Source organism: Ips typographus, linkage group LG1, assembly GCF_016097725.1.
Source record: "Ips typographus isolate SLU linkage group LG1, UJ_Ityp_2.0, whole genome shotgun sequence".
Classification (NCBI taxonomy): Eukaryota; Metazoa; Arthropoda; class Insecta; order Coleoptera; family Curculionidae; genus Ips; species Ips typographus.
Genome location: NC_138422.1, coordinates 21,174,871 through 21,195,074, shown reverse-complemented (window position 1 = coordinate 21,195,074; position 20,204 = coordinate 21,174,871). Strand labels below are relative to the sequence as shown.

Below are 20,204 nucleotides of genomic sequence, written 5' to 3'. Positions count from 1 at the left end.
TACAGCAAAAATAAACTGTTGGTCTCCTATTTGCACCGTCGAAGTTTAAACGAAGCTTAAGTTAAGTGTGGTTCAGACTGTGTAGAATTCAGTAGAAAAAAGGCACAGTCTGGACCATGCTTAACTTAAGCTGAGCTTGAAGTTCAATGGTGCAAATGGTTATGTGTCAACTGCTGCATTAACTTTCATACAACGTGTAAACAAAAGCCCATCACAAATTACGCGCGTATGTGGAAGTGGAATGCAATCATTCGTTTTTGCAAGGTTTCTGAACGTACTCATTAGATTAGTTCTTTAAGAAACTGTCATCGTCAGCTGTTCTGTTACTTCTGTGATGCTGTTAATAGGAAAAAATTAGGTTAGAACTACTACTTGTTTATTCGTTTTAGCAGTTTTTTGTGATTTTTATATAAAAAATTAGTTGCTACGTGGCACTTAGGTGAGACCCTCTTTAAAATAGCTCTCTAGTTGATTTTGCTAGTTGCAGTATAGTGTGTTAGTGCGGTATAATAACAGGTTGTCCTACGTAAACATTGAATTATTAATTGTTTTCTTGAAATGTCAAGCATAATGTAATAACATCAACTGTCAAAATAAAAAAATTTTACCTCCCACCTCCCGGCCACAGACCAACATCAACCCTAATCAACACCCGGTGCAAAGAAACAATATTTTTCAACAAAATATTTGATTTAATTACTAAAAACCTTTGCAGTGTTAGTCAGGCAAGTATAAATATCCACGGTTACTGATTTCACAAGACCAGCGATTCAAATTTTCCGTCAAAACTGTAAATCAGTATAATTTGAGTGGGTGAAAAGTGAAAACTGAAAACTTTAACATAAAAATGGAAAATCAACTTTTGCAAGTCACAAAAGCTATAGAAAAACAGGTGGACGCCACTATCGAACAAATCGACAATTTGGATGTGAATGACCTGGAACAACTGAGAAAGAAAAGAGTAAAAGAACTGCAAAAACAGGAACAGAAAAAGCAAGAGTGGCTTCGAAACGATCATGGACAGTATGAGGAACTCCCTGAAGAAAAGTGTTTTTTTGACATAATAAAAAAGTCAGAGAACATTGTATTGCATTTTTATACTGATTCATCTGAGAGATCTAAGATTGTAGACAAACATCTGAAGATATTAGCTCCCAAGCATATTGAGACTCGATTTACTAAGTTGAATGCTGAAAAGTGTCCATTTTTGACTGAAAAACTAAAAGTCAAGGTATGATTCAATTTTACATTATATAAATAACTCAATAATATTCCAAAAATTGCACATATTATAGGTTATTCCAACTATAGTCTTAATACAAAACACAATTATGGTTGACAAAATAATTGGTTTTGCACAACTGGGAAACAGAGATGATTTCTCAACTGACGTGCTAGAGTGGAGAATTGCACATAATGGAATAATTAATTATGAGGGAGATCTTAATACTCCTCCAGATCAGCAAGTACAGAAAAAGTCAAAAAGTAAGTTTCAGCTGATTTACAGTGTAATTGAGCAAACTTAGTGTTGATTGTTCTACAGGTTATGGCAAGAAAATTAGGGACAGTGCTTATAATAGAGATGATGAGGACTTGGATATTGAAGAGGATGGACTGAGAAGTGATAATTTAAAATCTGAAGAATTGATTGGAACAAGAATGCCCGAACAATCAACTGAACTAACACCTGAAGAGCTAGCAGAACTTGAGTTGTTAGACTGAAAAACATGAATTTTTTTGAAAGTTTTAGTTAACGTATTTTTCATATAATTGCATTTTAATAAATTTTGTATTTTCGTATTTATAGTGGTTGCCTGCACATACTGTTATACTGACACTCACTTAATCACAATGATTTAACATTTAAGTTACAATTTAGTGTATATGAGCAGTGTGATCTTTTTAGCTTGAAACCATTTCTTTTTGCTATAACTTATTTAGCTGCTTTTGATGATGTGCTAAATATACAAAACACCATTTATTTTTAGACATATGAGAGTTTATTACAATTTTTTAAGTCCTATTTAATTTTAGTTGGTCAAATAAATAGCATTTAATTTTCTTGTTTCAATGACATACAGGTAGACGGCAATAAATCGGCCGATACACGTCTTTGACGTTTAACGCGCCAGGATGCCAGATGTTTAGATTTTTTATTAAAACCCTTACATAAATTTTGTTTTTATTTACTTATATAAAAGTTGACGCAGCCTTTTTGACAGAGAATTTTGAATAACAATATTCTAGTCCAGACAACTAAATACCTACATCATCGGCGTAGCATACCAATTAGCTAATTTTAAGTATTTTGAAAGTAGAATAAAGTCATAAACATGTAAAAATACAATAAATAGATATTTACTACAAAAAAATAATGGTTAGTCCAGGCAACGAAAAAGTATAGAGGGAAATGCTTGGAACACAATTTTTGACTTCATTCATAACTTTGTTTGGACTAGTTAGGAGATCAAAAGTCCCCGCCTCTAGCCCTTGAGCCGGGTGGAGGGGGGGAGTATGAAAGTCTTATTTTTCGGTTTCGGTTCTTTGCTTATATCTCGGAAACTATATGTCCTGCCGACGTTTTTTGATATCTTGTATAGTTTTCGAGATATCCGCTCTTGAAAGTCTGTGATTTCTAATTTTTCATATTTTTTTGTTTTTATTTGATCGGATAAAATTTTACCCATGCACCGAAAAACTAAATATATACTGACCATAGGGTTGTAGAGCATGAAAATCTTTTCGATAACGTACATTTCTTTACTACTTCATCAAATGTTAGCAGTTTCAGTGTTGAGCGTAAAATCTAAAGCTTTTTGAGTCAACTGTCGACTAATAAAAAAAAGTTTATTGTCATAGAAAATTAATTTAAAACATTACAACAGTAGGAAGAATTCGGTTAATTTCTGGTTTTCTTGAGGGGGGAAGGACTTTGATCTTCGTGTTCGTTTTCATCTTTTGTTTCGCTATCGTCTTCTCCATCGCGGACCCCTGTAAACAAACGGTCACAGGATCCTCCTGATCCTCTTCATCTTCGGAGTCAACTTGAGGGACCTCATTCAAGCAGTTCCCCTGGCAATTTTGGCATGCTTGGGAACCAGGCTTGCTTTTTTTTGCAGCCAGTCTTTCGTGCGACGGCAGACAATCATTTTAAGAATATCGTCCGGTGCAGGTGCTAACTCACTGTGCACGGGGACTAGGCAGTTGTTCTCAATCTTCCACCCATACATCTGAGAAGGCAGGTCATTTTCTAGCCACAGCTGAACTTGATGCAATGTTCTGAGGGAATGCTGTTTTACTGCTCCTTCGGTGGGAGGAAAACAAGAGATATCAGGTTTGATGGTGGCCACCGATTTCAAGAAGTAGGCATTCAGGAGACCTCTCGCTGGAGCTCCATACCACTTTGACATACAGGTTTCACCTCTGCCTTTCGTACTTGGGCGGTGGTAGAGAAAGGATCTAAAAAAACTTCTGATTCTTTCTGGATCTCTGGCGACTTCAGATACAACTTCGCAAATGCTACCTTGCTTTTTCGAAATGCGTTAGATGTTGTATCGCATCCAGTAAATGCATGCAAAAACAGCACGTCCTTGAAACCTTGGTGCTGAAGCTCTTGAGACGAGAATAAGGAATCTCTCATCATTCCACGTCCAGGCTTGATAAAAATAATGTCCTTATACGCATCAGCTTTAGCCATCAAAAGGACGATGAGGTCGACGTCTTCTCCCACAATGCAGACAGCTGTCGTTTACGACATTTCCACAGCCGTATCCACAATCAGAACGTCCGCACGTTTTGCTTGAAGGGTCCTAATCCCATTGTCCTCAAACTTCATCTTAAGCATTTTAATGAGTCTGCTTTTGTTGAACTGATTTGACAGAAAATCTTCTTGTTTGACGTTTATCTCGGTGTCTTCGCTGAAATAGATGTCTGCAGACTTCCTGAATCGATAGCGCCTTTGGTGCTCTGCTACTTTTGTGATTGAGATGAATGACGAATAACCGTCAAAGACTACAGTACCTACATCTCTTTCCGTGGTAGTTCTTCGTGATAAAGTGGATGTAGCTCTTGCAGATTGTCAATATCTTTGCACCTCTTTGCCAAATTACTTTATGAAGGAGAAGCCCTCCATCAAATACGATTTGTAGCTGTAACATGTACATATCCTTGGTCGTAATGTTGAATAGTTTGGACAGCGCTGACTTAGTCGCTTTCCTCATCCCACCTTCATTTTTTTGATGATGGATATACGTCGGAATAGCAAGAATGGGTCCACAGGAATCTTTTCGTCGTTGATTTGAACCGATGAGTCCACTCTATTGAAAGAGGAAGAGCTCGGTCTTTTCGAGCCAATTTGATGTTAGAAAATGTGGAATTGACGATTTTAGCCATTGCTTGCTTACCAACAAACCCTACAGCCAGCATTCAGCATTTTGGTGCATGGTTAAAGAGTTATCCCGTCAAAAAGAGCGATAATGTGAAGAAAAAAAATTAATTTTTCAAAATTACACACTTTCAAGAGCGGATAACTCGAAGTAGCTCTTGTAGCAAATTTAAGCAGCTTTCATTTTGTTTAGGGAGGTCTTGTCGGTAGGACACATAGTTTCCGAGATATAAGCAAAAAACCGAAAAATGGGACTTTTATTGATATGTTGACCTCCTAACTAATCCAAACAAAGTTGCGAAGTCGAAAATTGTGTTCCAAGCATTTTCCTCTATACGCTTTTTTGATCATTCATTGCCTGAACTATTAGTCAATATTGAGGTTTTTTTGTCTCTCTGTAAGCAGTTTTTAGTGAAGTCATCGTTGACCTTTTGAACTAGCAATCTGGCAACAACGCACACAACTCCTTAAACGTGGAGATCGAGAAGATCACGTTTGTGTAAGAATTGCATTCAGTGTTCAGTTAATAAGCGCCTGTGAGAAAGAAAGCGCTACAGTGTCGCAACTAATCGCCAAGCAATAGGAATGCATTTTCAAAACGTCAAACTCACTGATGACCTGCATCGCTCCCATTAGTGCCGCCCACAATACTGGGGGTTTTTTAATCATTAGGAAAAAATGTAATCATTATTGTTTTCACAGGGAAAAATAATGCCAGCTTGCTATATAGACCATATTTCAAAAAAGCTTTGTTAAAGATATACAATATGTTAAAACTGTTTAAGTTTAATTTTCTTTTAGTTTTTTTCTTATAATTTTAGAACTATCTATCTTATCATGTCATCATAGGATATGCCAACTTAATGCAAAACTCTACAGGGTGTTATTGAGGATAGAGAACAGGATCAATAAAAAAACTTACAAAAAACATAACTACTTTATTTTTGCTGTATACATGCCTCAATAATACCTTTTTCACTCTCACTTTCAGCCACTTCAAAAGCCTTACAAATATTTAACACATCTCTGGCACTGTTTGCATTAACCCAAACTTTACCATTCACCCCAATAACTACTTCATAAGGAAATTTCTTTGCAAGAGTTCTTAGTAATGGATTTTCAACATTCAAAAGTGAATATACTAGTGACAAACTTAAATTCACAAGAAAACCCTCATTTGAGAGTACTCCTAAACGGCCAGCTTTATAATATTGATCTACACACACAAGTTCAGGTTCCATTTCCTGGTGAGCATTCAAAACTCTGGCATAAACCACATCACCCACATTAACATCTGGTTTCATTTTCTTGGTAGCTCCTTCAAAGGCTAACATGGATAAATTTGCAAGTTCTGCACCTCCTACATCCACTCTAAGAGTATCACCCGACTTTTTTGTCACAACTCCTACCACAAAATCTCCTTTTTTAGGGATGTATCGATTTCTCTTACATCCTATCCAATATGTGTTAGGTGGTCGAAAACAAAGGTTTCCAGGCTGAGTAACTATTAATGTGTCAGAGTTTTCTTCATTTCTTCGAAGCCCTGGACCAATGATAATCTGTTTGTCTTTGGCTTTTAAATCCTTGATGATTTCCCCTGGTAAGAAGTATTCGCCCTTAGTATTGGAAGTGGACATTCTTGTACTAAGTTTCAGCTCAAAATTTCGATATTTTTTAATCAATGATAAAAAAAACAATAACTTTTGGCAATATTCTTGATCCAGACAAGATATTACACAAATATTAAATCATAAATAAATAAAATACTACAAAATTTAAAAACTAGAGGTTAGATTATAAGTTAGGTAAAATGTTAGGTTAGGTCAACTGTCAACACAAACGACTTCTCCTCTTCTTACTGGTTTTTGTGGCAAAGCTGCAGAACGGTTTTTTTTAATTATTTTTACATCTCTTTTTCGCTGCTTGGTCAATCTGGATGGGACCTACAGTTTATCATGGGTTCCGAACCACGGTCCTCGGTCATATTACTATGTAGTAAATGACGTATCGACTAGCCCCCATTTGCACCGTCGTAGTTTAAGCCTAGCTTAAGTTAAGTGTAGTCCAGATTGGGAATTTTTCCATCTGTATTGTCACAGTCTGAACCATACTTAATTTCGCTTCGCGTCGGGTCTCAAATTGTTTGCGGAAGCAAAAGTTGCATTTTCCTCCCTTGTTGCGCTAATAACTATTTTCCAGGACTCCTATAGAAAACTTTTCTGAATCATTTGAGGGATGAAAATATCACACCGCCATTTGTCGTACTTGCCAACAGTTGTACTGCTAACTTAAGCTGAGTTTAAATTAAGTGAGGTACAGACTTGTGATTTTTTTACCTGTATTTTCACAGTCTGAACTACCCTTAACTTAAGTTCAACTTGAAGTACGACGGTGCAAATAGGGGTTACTCACCAGAGAGTAAAACTGAAATCAATGCGTCTAACAATTATTTTTAATTCAAATCGTTCTACGTAAGCACCAAAAATATAGTGTTCAACTTTTTGTGAATTGTATTAAATTATTTGATCAAAGAAACGGTTTTGGGAGCACATCACATACTACGAATAATGCTGCGATTTACGTAAATTCCGCAAATGTGGACTAACCATAGTCCTAACTGTAATCATTTTTCTATTCAGGGTGAACTAATCAGTAATTTGAAATGCGTAATCGTAACAGATTAAAAACGGAACACAGCTCTAAACTTACCTAAACAATTTGTAATGACAACCTAACCTCACATTATACTCTGTTCTCTGTTGAGAGTTTGACATTTTTATTGTTGTGATTTGTATTTGTGTATTTTAATTCTCTACCCAGTTTTAAAAGGCTCTAGTATTATTTAATTGTTATGATTTTGTGAGTGAAATGTTAACTATTATATTAGTTTAATTTAACGTATCGATTATTGCAAGATGGGTATAATATTTGGTAAGAAGAAACCTGCTAGTCGAGTTACAGCACAAGATAAAGCAGTTCTGGTATGTAATTTCTGGATATTTAGTTTATTTTCAGTGCTTTTAACTAAAACAGTTTGGTAGTGGTAATATTAATGTAAAGGAGATTTGTGTATCTTCTGTCTTTTCCAGGCATAACTTGTACTTATTAATTATTGCTTACTGCCTGTGTAATTTTGTGTTTTTATCAGGTTTGTATTATATTTTTCAGCAAAAGCCTTTGTTATTATACCTTGCCTTGACTGATTATCACGTGACGGCTCTTCACAAATCATATGTCTAACCTGTAAATTGTAAATTTCATCAATTTCTATATCCCCACATTAACTATTAAAATTTAAGCCAGTTGACAGAGAAAACCCAATTGACTTCACAAAAACTTTATTTTTTCTGTTTAAGCCCTTTCTCTCAGATTTATTTTTTTTTGGTTGACCTTAGGGTTTCTTAAGGGCTAATACATTTTTTTAAATGCCAATAGTCTAGACCACTCCTACTTGTGCCTTGTGCTCATAATTAAGAGAAAGAAAGAAGAAACTTCTATAATATAATCTAACTACTTGTTATCTCATATCATATGATAACACACATTTAATTGTTTGTTTGTAGGTTCAAGTTATATCCTTTTGATATTGGCATTCCATTTTGCTTGTAATTCAAGGAAACATGGTTTTTTCAAGCTTGCATTTAAGTTTATCCTTTAATTATGAATCAAGCCTCTTGTACAGGGTGACCTAATTTGCTTGTTTTTATTGGGAAGGGAGTTGCCAGACTATGAAAATAGAATTATGTTATAGAGTTGCCAAAATTATAACTTTTTTTAGAAAATTATGTTACACTTTTGTTTCCACTTTGCCATTGTTTTACTTTGGAAATATATGCTGTTTTGTGTAGTAATTTTTCAGGTTGGTATTTCCATTGCAACATCAAAATCATCTGCAATAATTTGTCAGTTACACTTAGAACACCGAATATCCAAAATTGCAAAAAGTAAAATAGGTACCTAATTAGACTTATTTTTTAAGGCATTGCAATAATAAGTAAATAGCATAATATCTGGAAACAAATAACAACTTCATACCAAGAATATCTATGCTTCAATTATGTACTTCATTTTTATGAATATTGTCCATATATTCAGGTTAGCATATTTTTCTGCCAGGATTTCAATATTATACAACTATCAATTATGGTAGGTAATGCTGATTTAACACTTTTCTGAGGAAAATTATGTTACAATTCAATAATTATGTTACACTCTGGCAACACTGAATTAGGAAAACTCCCATCCTGTATGTTTTTACAGTTAGTTATATGTCGGAAACAGAAATTCTCTATTATATTTTGTTTTCTTGTAGCTGTCAACATATGGAAATGTAAGTTATTGGGAGAGAGTTTGGGAAAAAAGGTTTATTCTAATTAAACCTTACTTTTGTTGTGAAATACGGAATATGTTGTCCAACAAAAGATGATTTTTTGAGACATTTTTGCTACATTATTAAAAGACATGCTGACCCCAGAATATAGTGTTTTTTTTTAAATGCACGAAAAAGACTAAACAGCTGTTGTTGTATATGCACAAACTGGTTCACCCGTTCGGCCATTTCTGAAGCAAAACCTCAAAGTCACACATATCTTCACAGGAAAGGTTAATAATTGCTTCACAGTAAAGTGTAGTATTTTTTTTATTCAAATCTACAAGCATTCATTGAACATGTTCCAGTTTGTTATCTTTCTCTCAGAAGGCTGCTCTAAGCAAGAAATAGCATGGAATTACATGATAACAATGTAGAAACTTATTAATTACTTGTTATATAAACTTATTTTATTTAAGCAGGAGGAAGTACTTAAGTAGGTTTGAGGTGTACATAAATATTACCTGACTTAAATATAAGCAATCCATTTTCAATAAATCCTTTTTCTCCACCTGCGTGCACTATTATAAGGCGTTGTCCTTTAGAAATTGGTTTTTGTAAGCCTTTAAAACTTTCATCATACCATCCTTTGTCATGAATATGACTACTGTGAATGTATGTCTCATCTGTATGTACAATATTGCGACCTTCTGAGCGGTATTGCACCAATTTTTTTAAAAAATTTATTCGTTTTAAGCGAATGTCATATGATTCACACAAGAATTTTCTTTTGTCTGGTGTCTTCTGCCACCTACAAAAGATAAAGTTATTTTGATGTACATGATTGCCAAGATGTAAAACATACTTAAATCCAATGTTCTTAAGCAATCGCCCTAAGCTGCTTACACTAATGGATTCAGTCAAGATTTGCTGGTCAATAATTTTTTGCAAAATACCTGTAAAGATAAAAAATAATCCCATTTTAGTCTAAATTTTGTTGTTTTAAATTTTCAATTAACACATTATCAAGGTTTATACATATAGCAAACTAGGCTTACATTTAATTGTAAAAAACATGGTAAGTTCTGCTAGAAAAACTCTGAAGACTCTGTAGGTATACCTAATGTATTATAAACTTACCTTTTAATGTTGGAAGTTTTTTCTCAAGAATATAGAAATCATAAATAATTTCTCTGATTCTTTTGATTTCATCAGGTTTGATGTTATCCAATTTTAATTTTTTAATCTGTCCCTTCTTTGTAGGAGTGTGAAATGATGAGCTTGGCCCTCCCCATTCAACATGTAGTGCTTCTCTAGATATCTTCTGCACAGTAGATCTAGACACCCCTGTAGCTGCTATAGTTCTCTCTCTAAAATGATATTTATTATATTATTCAACGTTTTCGTCGTTTTTAATCAAAGACAATACCTGTAGTTATTCAAAGGAATGGAAACTCCTTCTGCCTCCTTCTTCATAAATTCTAAGACGTTACTTACAATTTCACGCCCTTGGCTGTGTATCACAACACCTTTCTTCCCAATCTTTTTTGGAGACATTGTGACAAATTAACGATTTTTACTTATAACACGTGAACTCAAACTGCGACCATCAACAATACAACCAAAACACCAGACTAAAACGGAAACTAACCTAACCTAATTTTTAAACTCAACCTGTCCGCCACTACATTTTTTTAAACTTGGCAACATCGTTTAGAGTGCCGGCTAGTAAAAGCATGTAAAAGGGTCCATCTGTCCCTGGCCGCACCCGCATTTGTTTTAATTGTGCCCAAGTAAAAAACCGTACTACGTTGCCAAGTGGCTTTTTGACCGCTTAAGAATTTATTTTCGGGAATATTTTAATAGGACGCCTCTGATTATATCTAATGCGACGGCAACTGTAGAAGGAGAAAGAAATAGTTTTAAAAACTGCGTCATTGATGATGCGGTGGCCTTTTCTCATCTGAATCGAGCTCTATAAACAACTGTACCACCTATTTTGCGCTATATTTTCTTTCTTAATACATAAAATTTTAAAGGTCTAATATTAATAATCACAAACGCATATTCACAGGTCGCACAGTCACAGGATATTTCACTATTTTCCTATTAAAAATAGGAAGAAAAATACACAATACTTTGCTGGCATGAATATAAAAAGTTAATTTGTATGCAAACTGGTTCTGATCTAGAAGAAATGGCCTTTTAAAGCTTCAGTATTAACAGTTCAATATTCTGTTAATTACAATAAACATTTTTTAATTTAAAAATATATTTGCAGCAACTAAAACAACAACGAGATAAGTTGAAACAATACCAGAAAAGAATAGAACTTACCTTAGCCAGTGACAGAGAGTTAGCTAAAAAACTGCTCGCTAAAGGTCAAAAGGAGTAAGTCTTTAGAAACACTTAAGTTTATTTTTTTAATTATCTTGCAATAATATAGTCGAGCGCTATTACTACTTAAGAAAAAACGTTACCAAGAACAATTGCTGGTGAAGACCGACGGCCAGTTAGAAAACCTTGAAAAGCTAACACACGATATAGAATTCGCTCAAATTGAACTTCAAGTAGTAGAAGGGTTGAAGCAAGGAAACGAAGCTTTAAAGAAAGTTAATGATGCTCTTAATATCGAGGACATTGAAAGGATTCTGGACGAGACAAGAGAAGCCAAAGAGAAGCAAGACGTAAGCAAACTATTTTATTGTATAATACGTAAAAAAGATATAAGTGGTGCCTTTACAGGAAATATCCACTCTTCTAAGTGGTGGACTAACAGCTGAAGACGAGGATGCTGTTGAAAATGAATTAGCCGAAATTTTGAAGGAACAGATGCCAATTATTCCGACGGAAGAAGTTATTGGGGATGGTGAAGCTTCAGAGGCTGAAGACGAAGGTGCCAAGCAAGATGTTAAGAAAGGTAATATGCAAAACAGTATTTTGTTCATTTAATGTAATGTTATTTCTGTTTCTAGAAAAATCGAAAAAGAGCAAAGCTACAGAACGCGTTGCGTTAGAGGCCTAAATAGTTTTAAAGGAATTTTGATTGTATTAAGAAACAGTTATTTTTTTTGGTGTTATTTTTACGTCAACTGAATTTTCACTGACCGTCAATATAACAAGCTCGATAACAAGTCTACTGTAATTAATGTTTTTGAAAATTGTAAATACCAATAATTGTACTTTAATAAATATATTTGTGATATTTATTTTAATAGGTGGGTTTCATTATTTTTATATTTGAAATATTTATGGCTTAAATTACAGATAATGTCGGGCTTGCATTTAAAGACTTTTGTTTGAAATCAAAAAAAAAACTTGAGTTTTAAATAACTAAGGTAGGTATCAATCAATAATAATACAAAATATATACTCATAATCATTTATTTTCTTAAACTTTATACAATAAAAAGTCTTAAATTAAAAAAATATTTACACTGCTTGCCTCGTCATCTATATTTACATTGTTTACTAGTGCATTTTTATAAACGTATACGCAATTAACGATATTAAATGGCAGTGGATACTTTGATTCCTTAAGGCTACTAAACGTTCCAACAGATTCTATTAAATTGCAGGGTCATCACTCATTATAAAGTTGCTCAATATTAAAATAACTGAAAATAATCACTTCAGTGCCTTCTGACTTTATTTGGTATGTACATATTTAAAAATTTAATTTGAATTTGGTTGGATTGGAAGGTTAAGATATTCACATCATTAATCAACACATCGCATTATTACTAATTTTGTGACGATTAATATAAATTTTCTAACCTGCACTCTGCAGTAAAGAATTTACAGTCAAATTGAAATCTGTTTATCCAGTTTATTGGCTTGAATGAAATTTTAAGAATCCTTACAAAACACTCTGTGTTCGGTTCACATTCAACAATTAACGCGACAGAATACAATTTACAGAAAAAAATGTTAAACACAGCTGACTCTATTTTGTCCACAAATATGTTCATTCAGGAAAAAATAATTAGTTTGAGAAAAATAACAAGTATCACCGTATTTCATTATTTTTATATTTGAAATATTTATGGCTTAAATTACAGATAATGTCGGGCTTGCATTTAAAGACTTTTGTTTGAAATCAAAAAAAAAACTTGAGTTTTAAATAACTAAGGTAGGTATCAATCAATAATAATACAAAATATATACTCATAATCATTTATTTTCTTAAACTTTATACAATAAAAAGTCTTAAATTAAAAAAATATTTACACTGCTTGCCTCGTCATCTATATTTACATTGTTTACTAGTGCATTTTTATAAACGTATACGCAATTAACGATATTAAATGGCAGTGGATACTTTGATTCCTTAAGGCTACTAAACGTTCCAACAGATTCTATTAAATTGCAGGGTCATCACTCATTATAAAGTTGCTCAATATTAAAATAACTGAAAATAATCACTTCAGTGCCTTCTGACTTTATTTGGTATGTACATATTTAAAAATTTAATTTGAATTTGGTTGGATTGGAAGGTTAAGATATTCACATCATTAATCAACACATCGCATTATTACTAATTTTGTGACGATTAATATAAATTTCTAACCTGCACTCTGCAGTAAAGAATTTACAGTCAAATTGAAATCTGTTTATCCAGTTTATTGGCTTGAATGAAATTTTAAGAATCCTTACAAAACACTCTGTGTTCGGTTCACATTCAACAATTAACGCGACAGAATACAATTTACAGAAAAAAATGTTAAACACAGCTGACTCTATTTTGTCCACAAATATGTTCATTCAGGAAAAAATAATTAGTTTGAGAAAAATAACAAGTATCACCGTATTTATGGAAGTAACTACATAATTTTAAATAAGTAAATTAATTTATTGAACACTAATATAATTTACTATGTTTATGTCGAAACTGCACCGAGTGCTCTTTGTGCTACGGTATCGGGTATCTGTATATTGGCAATAGATTTCACATTGATGTTTAATTATTTTATATACTTTTTCACTTTCTTTGTTGACTCGCAAATATATAGCATGAACATCTACTGTGTCAGTGTTGCCAGATACATTTAAAATACTGGTAATTTTGGAGTGCAACACAAAATAGTATGTACTGTATGTAGCGCTCGGTGTAGCCGCAAATTTACCCTTCTAAGCCTTATAATTTCTTTATTGTGCTCAAGTTACAATTTTTTTCTATTCATTATCTGCTTCAACAGCGACTTTTAACCTAATACTGTACTTAGATTTAAGTACTTCTTAACATTCTGAACAAGCAGTTTGTACCGGTATATACAAATAATTGAATAAACTACGTAATTCTCTAGTATTCCAAAATAGCAGCACCAACGTTTTAAATATAATAGTAAACAACAAATAAATAATTTGAATAAGTTTATGTGCTATCACAATTTAACAAAACACTCACACTAACCCTAATACGCAAAATCACACATTTATTCGCAGTCACTCGCATTCTTCACACTGATTACGGTTTGCCGAAATACGGAATAGATTACAGATTTTAATTTCATTTATTACGCACAAATGGCCTTGTAATGCTTATTTTTTTTGCCTTGGCTTTCAGGGCGGAAGCAATGACTTTACTCCCTAGGGCTTTTTGATCAGCTTTTAGCCCAATGAGTAAAAAGAACAAGTATCAGGAGGTAACAATAATACAAATTATAACCCGTTTGTGCATTAAGCGAGGGGGACGGAAGTTAATTGCGCATTCGCCTACTGCGCAGTTGAATTGACGCAGTCATTGAAAGTTTGGAGTTTCAAACCCGCAAAAATTTGTTGTTTGTATTTGTTGTAGTATAGTGTTAGTTTGTTTTGTTTGTTTGTGGTTCTTTAACAGTTGAGTTTTGCAAATTTAAATTAAGTTGTACAGTGGACAAGATTAAATTTAGATCTGATAGTGCCAACCGGAAGTTGACGGCCGCCATATTACTCCCCCTGCCTCCCCCTTGTTTCTGTCCCCCTCTTTGATTGCTATTGCTCCTTCCTGCTATGTTTACATTTTTTTTATTCCTTGTTTTAGCCAGTCTCCAAGGCATCAACAATCAGTAAAGTTACAAAAAGCCCGTCGCCATTTACGCCGGGCCAAATGAACCATACTAGTTTAGATTAAACTTTTTCATCCAAAACTCATTTGTGTGTAAAATGTTGTTAAAACCATGAATCGAAAAAACTACTACACTCTTGCTTGCTTGCTTCAGCTATTGATACGTAAATAATCATTGTAGGGAAGGGATTCGTACCATGAGCCAGTTAAAGCGGGTTGCACCGTCGTAATTATGTTGTGATTTGACTTGTGACAGGCCAGGTGGAAACTTGGTTTGCAAAAACAGGAAGTGTTCCGAGCATAGTATAACTCCAACCGACCATTAATCTTGCAAGTTTTAGACATACATAGTGCCTAATAAAAAGTTGTTACTATATTAATATGCGGGAACGAGGGACAAAAATAGAGATAAACATCAGTTCATGATGGCCATTGTTCTTTAGGGCTAACTAAAATTAGAATTAGGCAACATGTAGTAAAACATATGGACCAACCCTACATAGAACTTAGAACTTAATTAGGCGGACAAGACAGCAATATTTAACCGTATATAGACTAACACACTAGATAGACAATTCCAGGAAATCTACTTACGCACAAATATGGGAAAACATCGTGCAGAGACGGAACTCCAGAAAAACCTCCAAAACCATAACGAACCGCATGTTTCCCTAAAATTACTAGCTCATCATTCGCCTACTATCCTTGGTGACAGAAATCATCATCCTCAAGAGGTTAAAGGAGCAACAAGAGGACCTCCACGTCAAAATCGATAGTATCTACTCCAGTAGATGTTACCTCTCTATAACATGAATGTTTAAGATCCGCCTAGCTTTCAGCAAACCGCTTAGCTCTCTATGCAGACGATACTGCGATTTTGACCCGAAGTAAAAGTAGGCAACTTCTGACCCGTCATATTTAAAAAGAGGTCAGAGCTTGGGAGAAGTGGTTCAACAAGTGGAAAATCAACGTAAACGCGGAGAAAACGCAAGCCATAGTCTTCAAAATACGATGGAAAATGAGGTGGCTTCTATAAATAGGGTAATTGATTGGCGCGACAACGTTACTTTGAAAATACTGTGAGTCTCTGACGATGACATCCGACATTCTTCCAGGAACTGTTTGCCATAGAAATCTGCTCCAGGAGGATGATCGAAGATCTTTCGATATCATTCAGGTGGAAATAGATAAATTCGTCGAGTCGGTACCTGTCAAAGACCGCTAGGAGCTGCCATGAAGCACTGAACACTCTTAGTGAAACCAACAGTGTTACCCTAATGTGGATTCCGGGTCATTCCGGCTTCACAGGCTGATAAAGTTGCGAAAAAGGCTTCAGAGGAGGTTTTCTGTTTCCACGGACTAATAAGAACTGGTAATCGGTCTTGTTTCAGTTTACATTCCGGCTCATGTCATTCCAATACTAGGACTGATCCTGATAGAATCTCCTGCAACTCAGCAGACCACACTTAAAGGCTATGACGGCACTGTATACCGGTCATTGCCGCCTAAGGGCCTACATGCTCCAGATTGGCATTGGACAGGATGCATTCTGGCCAAAGGATCTGGACAACATCTCGCCCAGAAAGGTCGTCCGGTTCCTGGAAGAGCTGGATATTCTGAGTGAGCTATGATGAAACAGATGTGTGAGCTACATTAGACCGACGGGCGCAATTGTCCCTTGTCATTTAACATAACATAACTTTGAAAAAACTAAATCAATTTGAGTCAGACAGAAATGTTATGCAGAGTCACATTAAAATATTGCTGTCAACGGGACTGCGCTTCGTTGATTTGAGAAGTTTCTAGCAACTTGCGGATTATCGGACGGTTCGTTTTTTATTGCAACTTTCCTACAAGTCTAATTATTTGGTTACTTTTATGCTACTGATCACATACCAAAGCCAAAGATTTCCATAACATTTAGTAGACAAAGATTACCAGTTACTACAAATTTTAGTTGTGAACCAAAAAAGTAGCTTATTCAGGTTGTTGAGTTTTGTTGCTTTGTGGTTATGTATGTATGTCAAACTATTAAAGACTTTGACCAGCAAAGAAGAAAATTACTCTTCAAGTATCCAAGTTGTAAAACAGTAATGTGTGGTTAAATTTATAAATCGGTTTTATACCGGTTTGAAAAAACGACTTAATGCCTGTTTTGCCCACACTTTTAAGTCAATTTTAAGTACAACTTAAGCTAAGTTGAGGTTTGAATGTGACAGATTAAGTGAATAAAATATATACAGCCTAAACTAAACTTATCTAAGCTGTTCTTAAACTCAACTCATGAAAAATCTCTCACGAAAAAGCTCAAAACTGACTCAAAGTCCGGAACCCGTTCCTGTACTCTTCATAAGCATGAATTCATCTAACAATCATCAAACATTCATTTTCATTCTTAATCACCACCCACAATAACTTTACAATAGTAGTCTTATTTCTGGAGTAACGTATGTCCTTCGTCCGTCGATTTTTCCAAATTTCCACTAAGAGTCTTGTCTTTGGCACGTTTTCTTTTGAAGAACCCACATTTATACAATATCACCACTAACACTATCAGTAACAAAAGACCAGCTATTACTGCAAGTGCTATGATCCACCACGTTACCGGCGTTTTCTGTAGTACAACTGGGTAAACTAAAGTGACTGCCTGAAATTAAAAATATGATTTTCGATTAGTAAATTTTGTTTGAATTATTGCTCAGGCAACTAACCTCTGATAAAAAGGATTGACCTTCTTTTGTCTTAAAACTGGTGTCCATAATTTCTACTGAGGCCCTTGAATATATTTGAACCCAGTCGACGTTGCTGTAGTCCTCAACTAACGTCGAGTTCCATATTCTCGATCTAACTTCGATATACATTGAGTTTTGTTTCTTTAGACCGCTGAACATACATTCGATATCTATGCATTTTGCAGAAACGTCACATTTCTAAAACAGACAAGTTTTATAGAAATAAACTAATTAAAGTAGAGTTTAGTTTATAGAGCGCACAACGCATAACTTATCCCCACTTGCAGCGTCGTACTTTAAGCCAAGCTTAAATTAGGTGTGATTTAGACTGTGAACTTGTTTCACCAGTAGTATTTTCACATGAGCTTGGCTTGAAGTACGATGGTAAAAATGGCGGCTAATACATAACATGAGATAAAAGATCATCAGCATCAATTTTTTGAACGATAACAGTAGTTTTCTGATATCTGTGTTTGCCATTTGTAAGATTAAAATAGTCTGAACACTCAAAATTCAATAAAAATCAATTCGATGAAATAAATAGTACAGTTTTTAACCCATTTAGAATCTTGGTTTACATTTCGCAACGTTGCTCCGTTCCTATACAGTTTACGAGTTTCCGCTTTGCGCCAGATGAAAATAGAATGATGAAGCTTTACATTTTATTTATAGCATTTTTGCTAGGATTTGAAAATGTTGCAAAAAAAACCTTCTAGAAAAAAGTGTCAATTTTGTCATCTGCGGTGCAAAAATTTACTTTTGTCGCGAGCACAAGATCCTCGATTTCAAAACGCTTCCCTAAAAACGCAATATTGTAATAACAATATATCGCAATAACACTGACTTTGAATCGATATGGTGATCTAAAAACGACAAAATTTGCAGGTATTTGACTTGAAATGTGTAGGACCATTTAGAGTTTTCCTTATCAAAAACACGACAGCCAATGGTTTTTTTAAAACCGATATTTTCAAATTTTTGGAAGGGATGAATGCGGTTTTTTACGACTTATTTACATACAGTGGGGTAAATGGTTACGTGTATAAGTTAAGGGAGGTTTTTAAATACAGTGAGGTCAAATCCAAACAACGGTTTATCGGAAATGTGGTAAAAGCTGATTCAACGACGTCTGCGCTGGTGTTGGAGTGTAAGAAGACACTCTTGTCGCTCACGCGGATGGCCAAGGTACGTCTAACTTGGGTTCCAAGGCTCTCCGATGTTAGGGGAAACGAGGAGGCGGACAGGTTGGCCCTTCGTGGCTCCAAAGAGAGACCCGTATCTATTGTAGGACTAGCCGGCGCGGTCGGATCCGCCATTGTGGATCGTATCTTCTGGCAAAGATCCGATATTGCTTGGGGGGAGGCCGGAGGCATGCGGCAGTTGCGATGTCTTCTTTCCAAGAAACAAGTTGAAGTCCCTGATGGAATTATCCAGAGAGGACCTCAGATGTGTGACAGGACTTCTTACGGGTCACTGTCAGATGAGAAGACACATGCACATTCTGGGTCTGTCACAGGATCCGAAATGTCGCTTGCGTCTGGCAGACGAGAAAACTTCGATACATCTTCTCACCCAGTGCCGGGTACTTGCGACGATTAGAAAAGAGCTTTGGGGTAAGAGTGTAATCAACCCCTTAGATATTCAAGGTACCCGGCCAAGGAGGCTTTGCGGCTTTGTCAGGGCCACCGAACTGGAGGGATACTAGCTACTAGGTGATGGGCCCGGCTAGCGGCCTAAGAATCAACTCCGAAGGGAGCCCATCTAACAATATCATCATATCATCATTTTCATCAGGTGCGCCTTAAAAACCGGAACTTTTTCGGCTAATGGAATGAACCCCAACGGAAAATTCTGGTCCTCCAGGTCTTGGGGGTTGAGTGGAAAGTTAACTACCTACCCTCGTAGAAAAAGTGTAAGTTATGGAAACTGCACCTACACTGCGGAATTAGACTGGTCAGCTAAGAGGAAACTAGCAACACAAATGAATGAATATTGGAACATATAACGTGCAAGGCTGGCACAGACCGGGAACTGCTAACAGTGTCATACAATAAATGGAAAAAATAAAAATAGACATAGTGACGGTACAAGAAATTAGATGGCATGATAGCGGACACCTGAAAATAAGTAAATCTATTTTTCAGTGGAAATCAGAATGGATGACATGAGTATAGAACTGGTTTCTTCATAAGAGCAACTTGTCCCATATATCACTTAACATCTAAAAATAAGGGGTAAAAACTAGTTCCCGATAAGCGAACCAATAGCTCAGTGGAAGACCGCCAGAAAGGTAGAAGGCGTATTGGTTCAAATCCAGCTGAATGCGGAACAAAATTTTTACCATAGAATTACGCATCCGTACGTTATCCTGGAGGTTATTTTATTGTCTGGTTTCTAGTTTTAAACACATAGATAATTTAGTTAAGGTAATTATTAACATTATTATAAAAAAATGTATATCTAAGATAAAAATTAACTTACCATAGTCACAACTTGTCTCTCAACACCACCTTTATCAATTTTTTCAGGTTTTACGACAAATTCACTTTCTCGCCGCTTTCGCCTTAATTTAGTGTTATTAAATTGGTCTGATTCGTCTGGGAGCAAAAAATTTTCTGGAGCTTCTACTTCAGGTGTTAAAGGGTGTAAATTTAGTGGATTGATAGTATCGTTAGCGTACTGGTCTACTACATTGCACATTCCATGGGAAACACCTGTTTCATACTTTGATGT

At 35.2% G+C, this 20,204-nt stretch overlaps 5 protein-coding genes across 7 annotated transcripts in view; 2 read left to right on the top strand and 3 right to left on the bottom strand.

The window, feature by feature from the left end:
- The first annotated feature begins 456 nt into the window (after positions 1-456).
- Positions 457-2,063, top strand: LOC145726157 (phosducin-like protein 3). Its single transcript, XM_081975123.1, has 3 exons — positions 457-1,231; positions 1,296-1,485; positions 1,544-2,063. Exons 1-3 carry the CDS (start codon positions 848-850, stop codon positions 1,720-1,722), a joined length of 753 nt encoding a protein of 250 aa, XP_081831249.1. The 5' UTR covers positions 457-847; the 3' UTR covers positions 1,723-2,063.
- A 3,244-nt stretch (positions 2,064-5,307) lies between these two features.
- Positions 5,308-6,206, bottom strand: Rrp40 (exosome complex component Rrp40). Its single transcript, XM_081975126.1, has one exon. The coding sequence runs from the start codon at positions 6,019-6,021 to the stop codon at positions 5,323-5,325; it is 699 nt and encodes a 232-aa protein (XP_081831252.1). The 5' UTR covers positions 6,022-6,206; the 3' UTR covers positions 5,308-5,322.
- A 931-nt stretch (positions 6,207-7,137) lies between these two features.
- Positions 7,138-11,908, top strand: Vps20 (vacuolar protein sorting 20). Its single transcript, XM_081978118.1, has 5 exons — positions 7,138-7,365; positions 10,975-11,084; positions 11,140-11,380; positions 11,439-11,613; positions 11,669-11,908. The coding sequence occupies exons 1-5, from the start codon at positions 7,300-7,302 to the stop codon at positions 11,716-11,718; spliced, it is 642 nt and encodes a 213-aa protein (XP_081834244.1). The 5' UTR covers positions 7,138-7,299; the 3' UTR covers positions 11,719-11,908.
- On the bottom strand, positions 9,006-10,661 carry LOC145728096 (uncharacterized). Of its 2 annotated transcripts, XM_081978104.1 has the most exons (4): positions 10,123-10,661; positions 9,834-10,063; positions 9,559-9,649; positions 9,006-9,504 (listed from the first exon to the last, which is right to left on the bottom strand). In XM_081978104.1, exons 1-4 carry the CDS (start codon positions 10,248-10,250, stop codon positions 9,186-9,188), a joined length of 768 nt encoding a protein of 255 aa, XP_081834230.1. In that variant the 5' UTR covers positions 10,251-10,661; the 3' UTR covers positions 9,006-9,185. The 2 variants fall into 2 exon arrangements, with proteins under 2 accessions (XP_081834230.1, XP_081834221.1); XM_081978095.1 differs by having other exon boundaries at positions 9,006-9,649.
- A 155-nt stretch (positions 11,909-12,063) lies between the features above and the next one.
- Positions 12,064-20,204, bottom strand: part of mew (multiple edematous wings) — a 154,672-nt gene continuing 146,531 nt past the window's right edge. For both annotated transcript variants that reach the window (XM_081977989.1, XM_081977998.1), the window contains 3 exons: positions 19,953-20,185; positions 17,451-17,669; positions 12,064-17,386 (listed from right to left, as the gene is read on the bottom strand). In XM_081977989.1, coding sequence (XP_081834115.1) covers positions 17,171-17,386; positions 17,451-17,669; positions 19,953-20,185 — 668 coding nt within the window. In that variant the 3' untranslated portion in view covers positions 12,064-17,170. The remainder of the gene's footprint in view (positions 17,387-17,450; positions 17,670-19,952; positions 20,186-20,204) is intronic.

Coding starts and splice junctions, on each gene's coding strand:
- LOC145726157 (XM_081975123.1), top strand. CDS start 848: ATGGAAAATCAACTTTTGCAAGTCACAAAAGCTATAGAAAAACAGGTG. Junction 1,232..1,295: donor CTGAAAAACTAAAAGTCAAG/GTATGATTCAAT, acceptor CACATATTATAG/GTTATTCCAACTATAGTCTT. Junction 1,486..1,543: donor AGTACAGAAAAAGTCAAAAA/GTAAGTTTCAGC, acceptor ATTGTTCTACAG/GTTATGGCAAGAAAATTAGG.
- Rrp40 (XM_081975126.1), bottom strand. CDS start 6,021: ATGTCCACTTCCAATACTAAGGGCGAATACTTCTTACCAGGGGAAATC.
- Vps20 (XM_081978118.1), top strand. CDS start 7,300: ATGGGTATAATATTTGGTAAGAAGAAACCTGCTAGTCGAGTTACAGCA. Junction 11,085..11,139: donor CTCGCTAAAGGTCAAAAGGA/GTAAGTCTTTAG, acceptor GCAATAATATAG/TCGAGCGCTATTACTACTTA. Junction 11,614..11,668: donor CAAGCAAGATGTTAAGAAAG/GTAATATGCAAA, acceptor TTCTGTTTCTAG/AAAAATCGAAAAAGAGCAAA.
- LOC145728096 (XM_081978095.1), bottom strand. CDS start 10,250: ATGTCTCCAAAAAAGATTGGGAAGAAAGGTGTTGTGATACACAGCCAA. Junction 10,064..10,122: donor ATTCCTTTGAATAACTACAG/GTATTGTCTTTG, acceptor ATATCATTTTAG/AGAGAGAACTATAGCAGCTA. Junction 9,650..9,833: donor AAAACTTCCAACATTAAAAG/GTAAGTTTATAA, acceptor TTATCTTTACAG/GTATTTTGCAAAAAATTATT.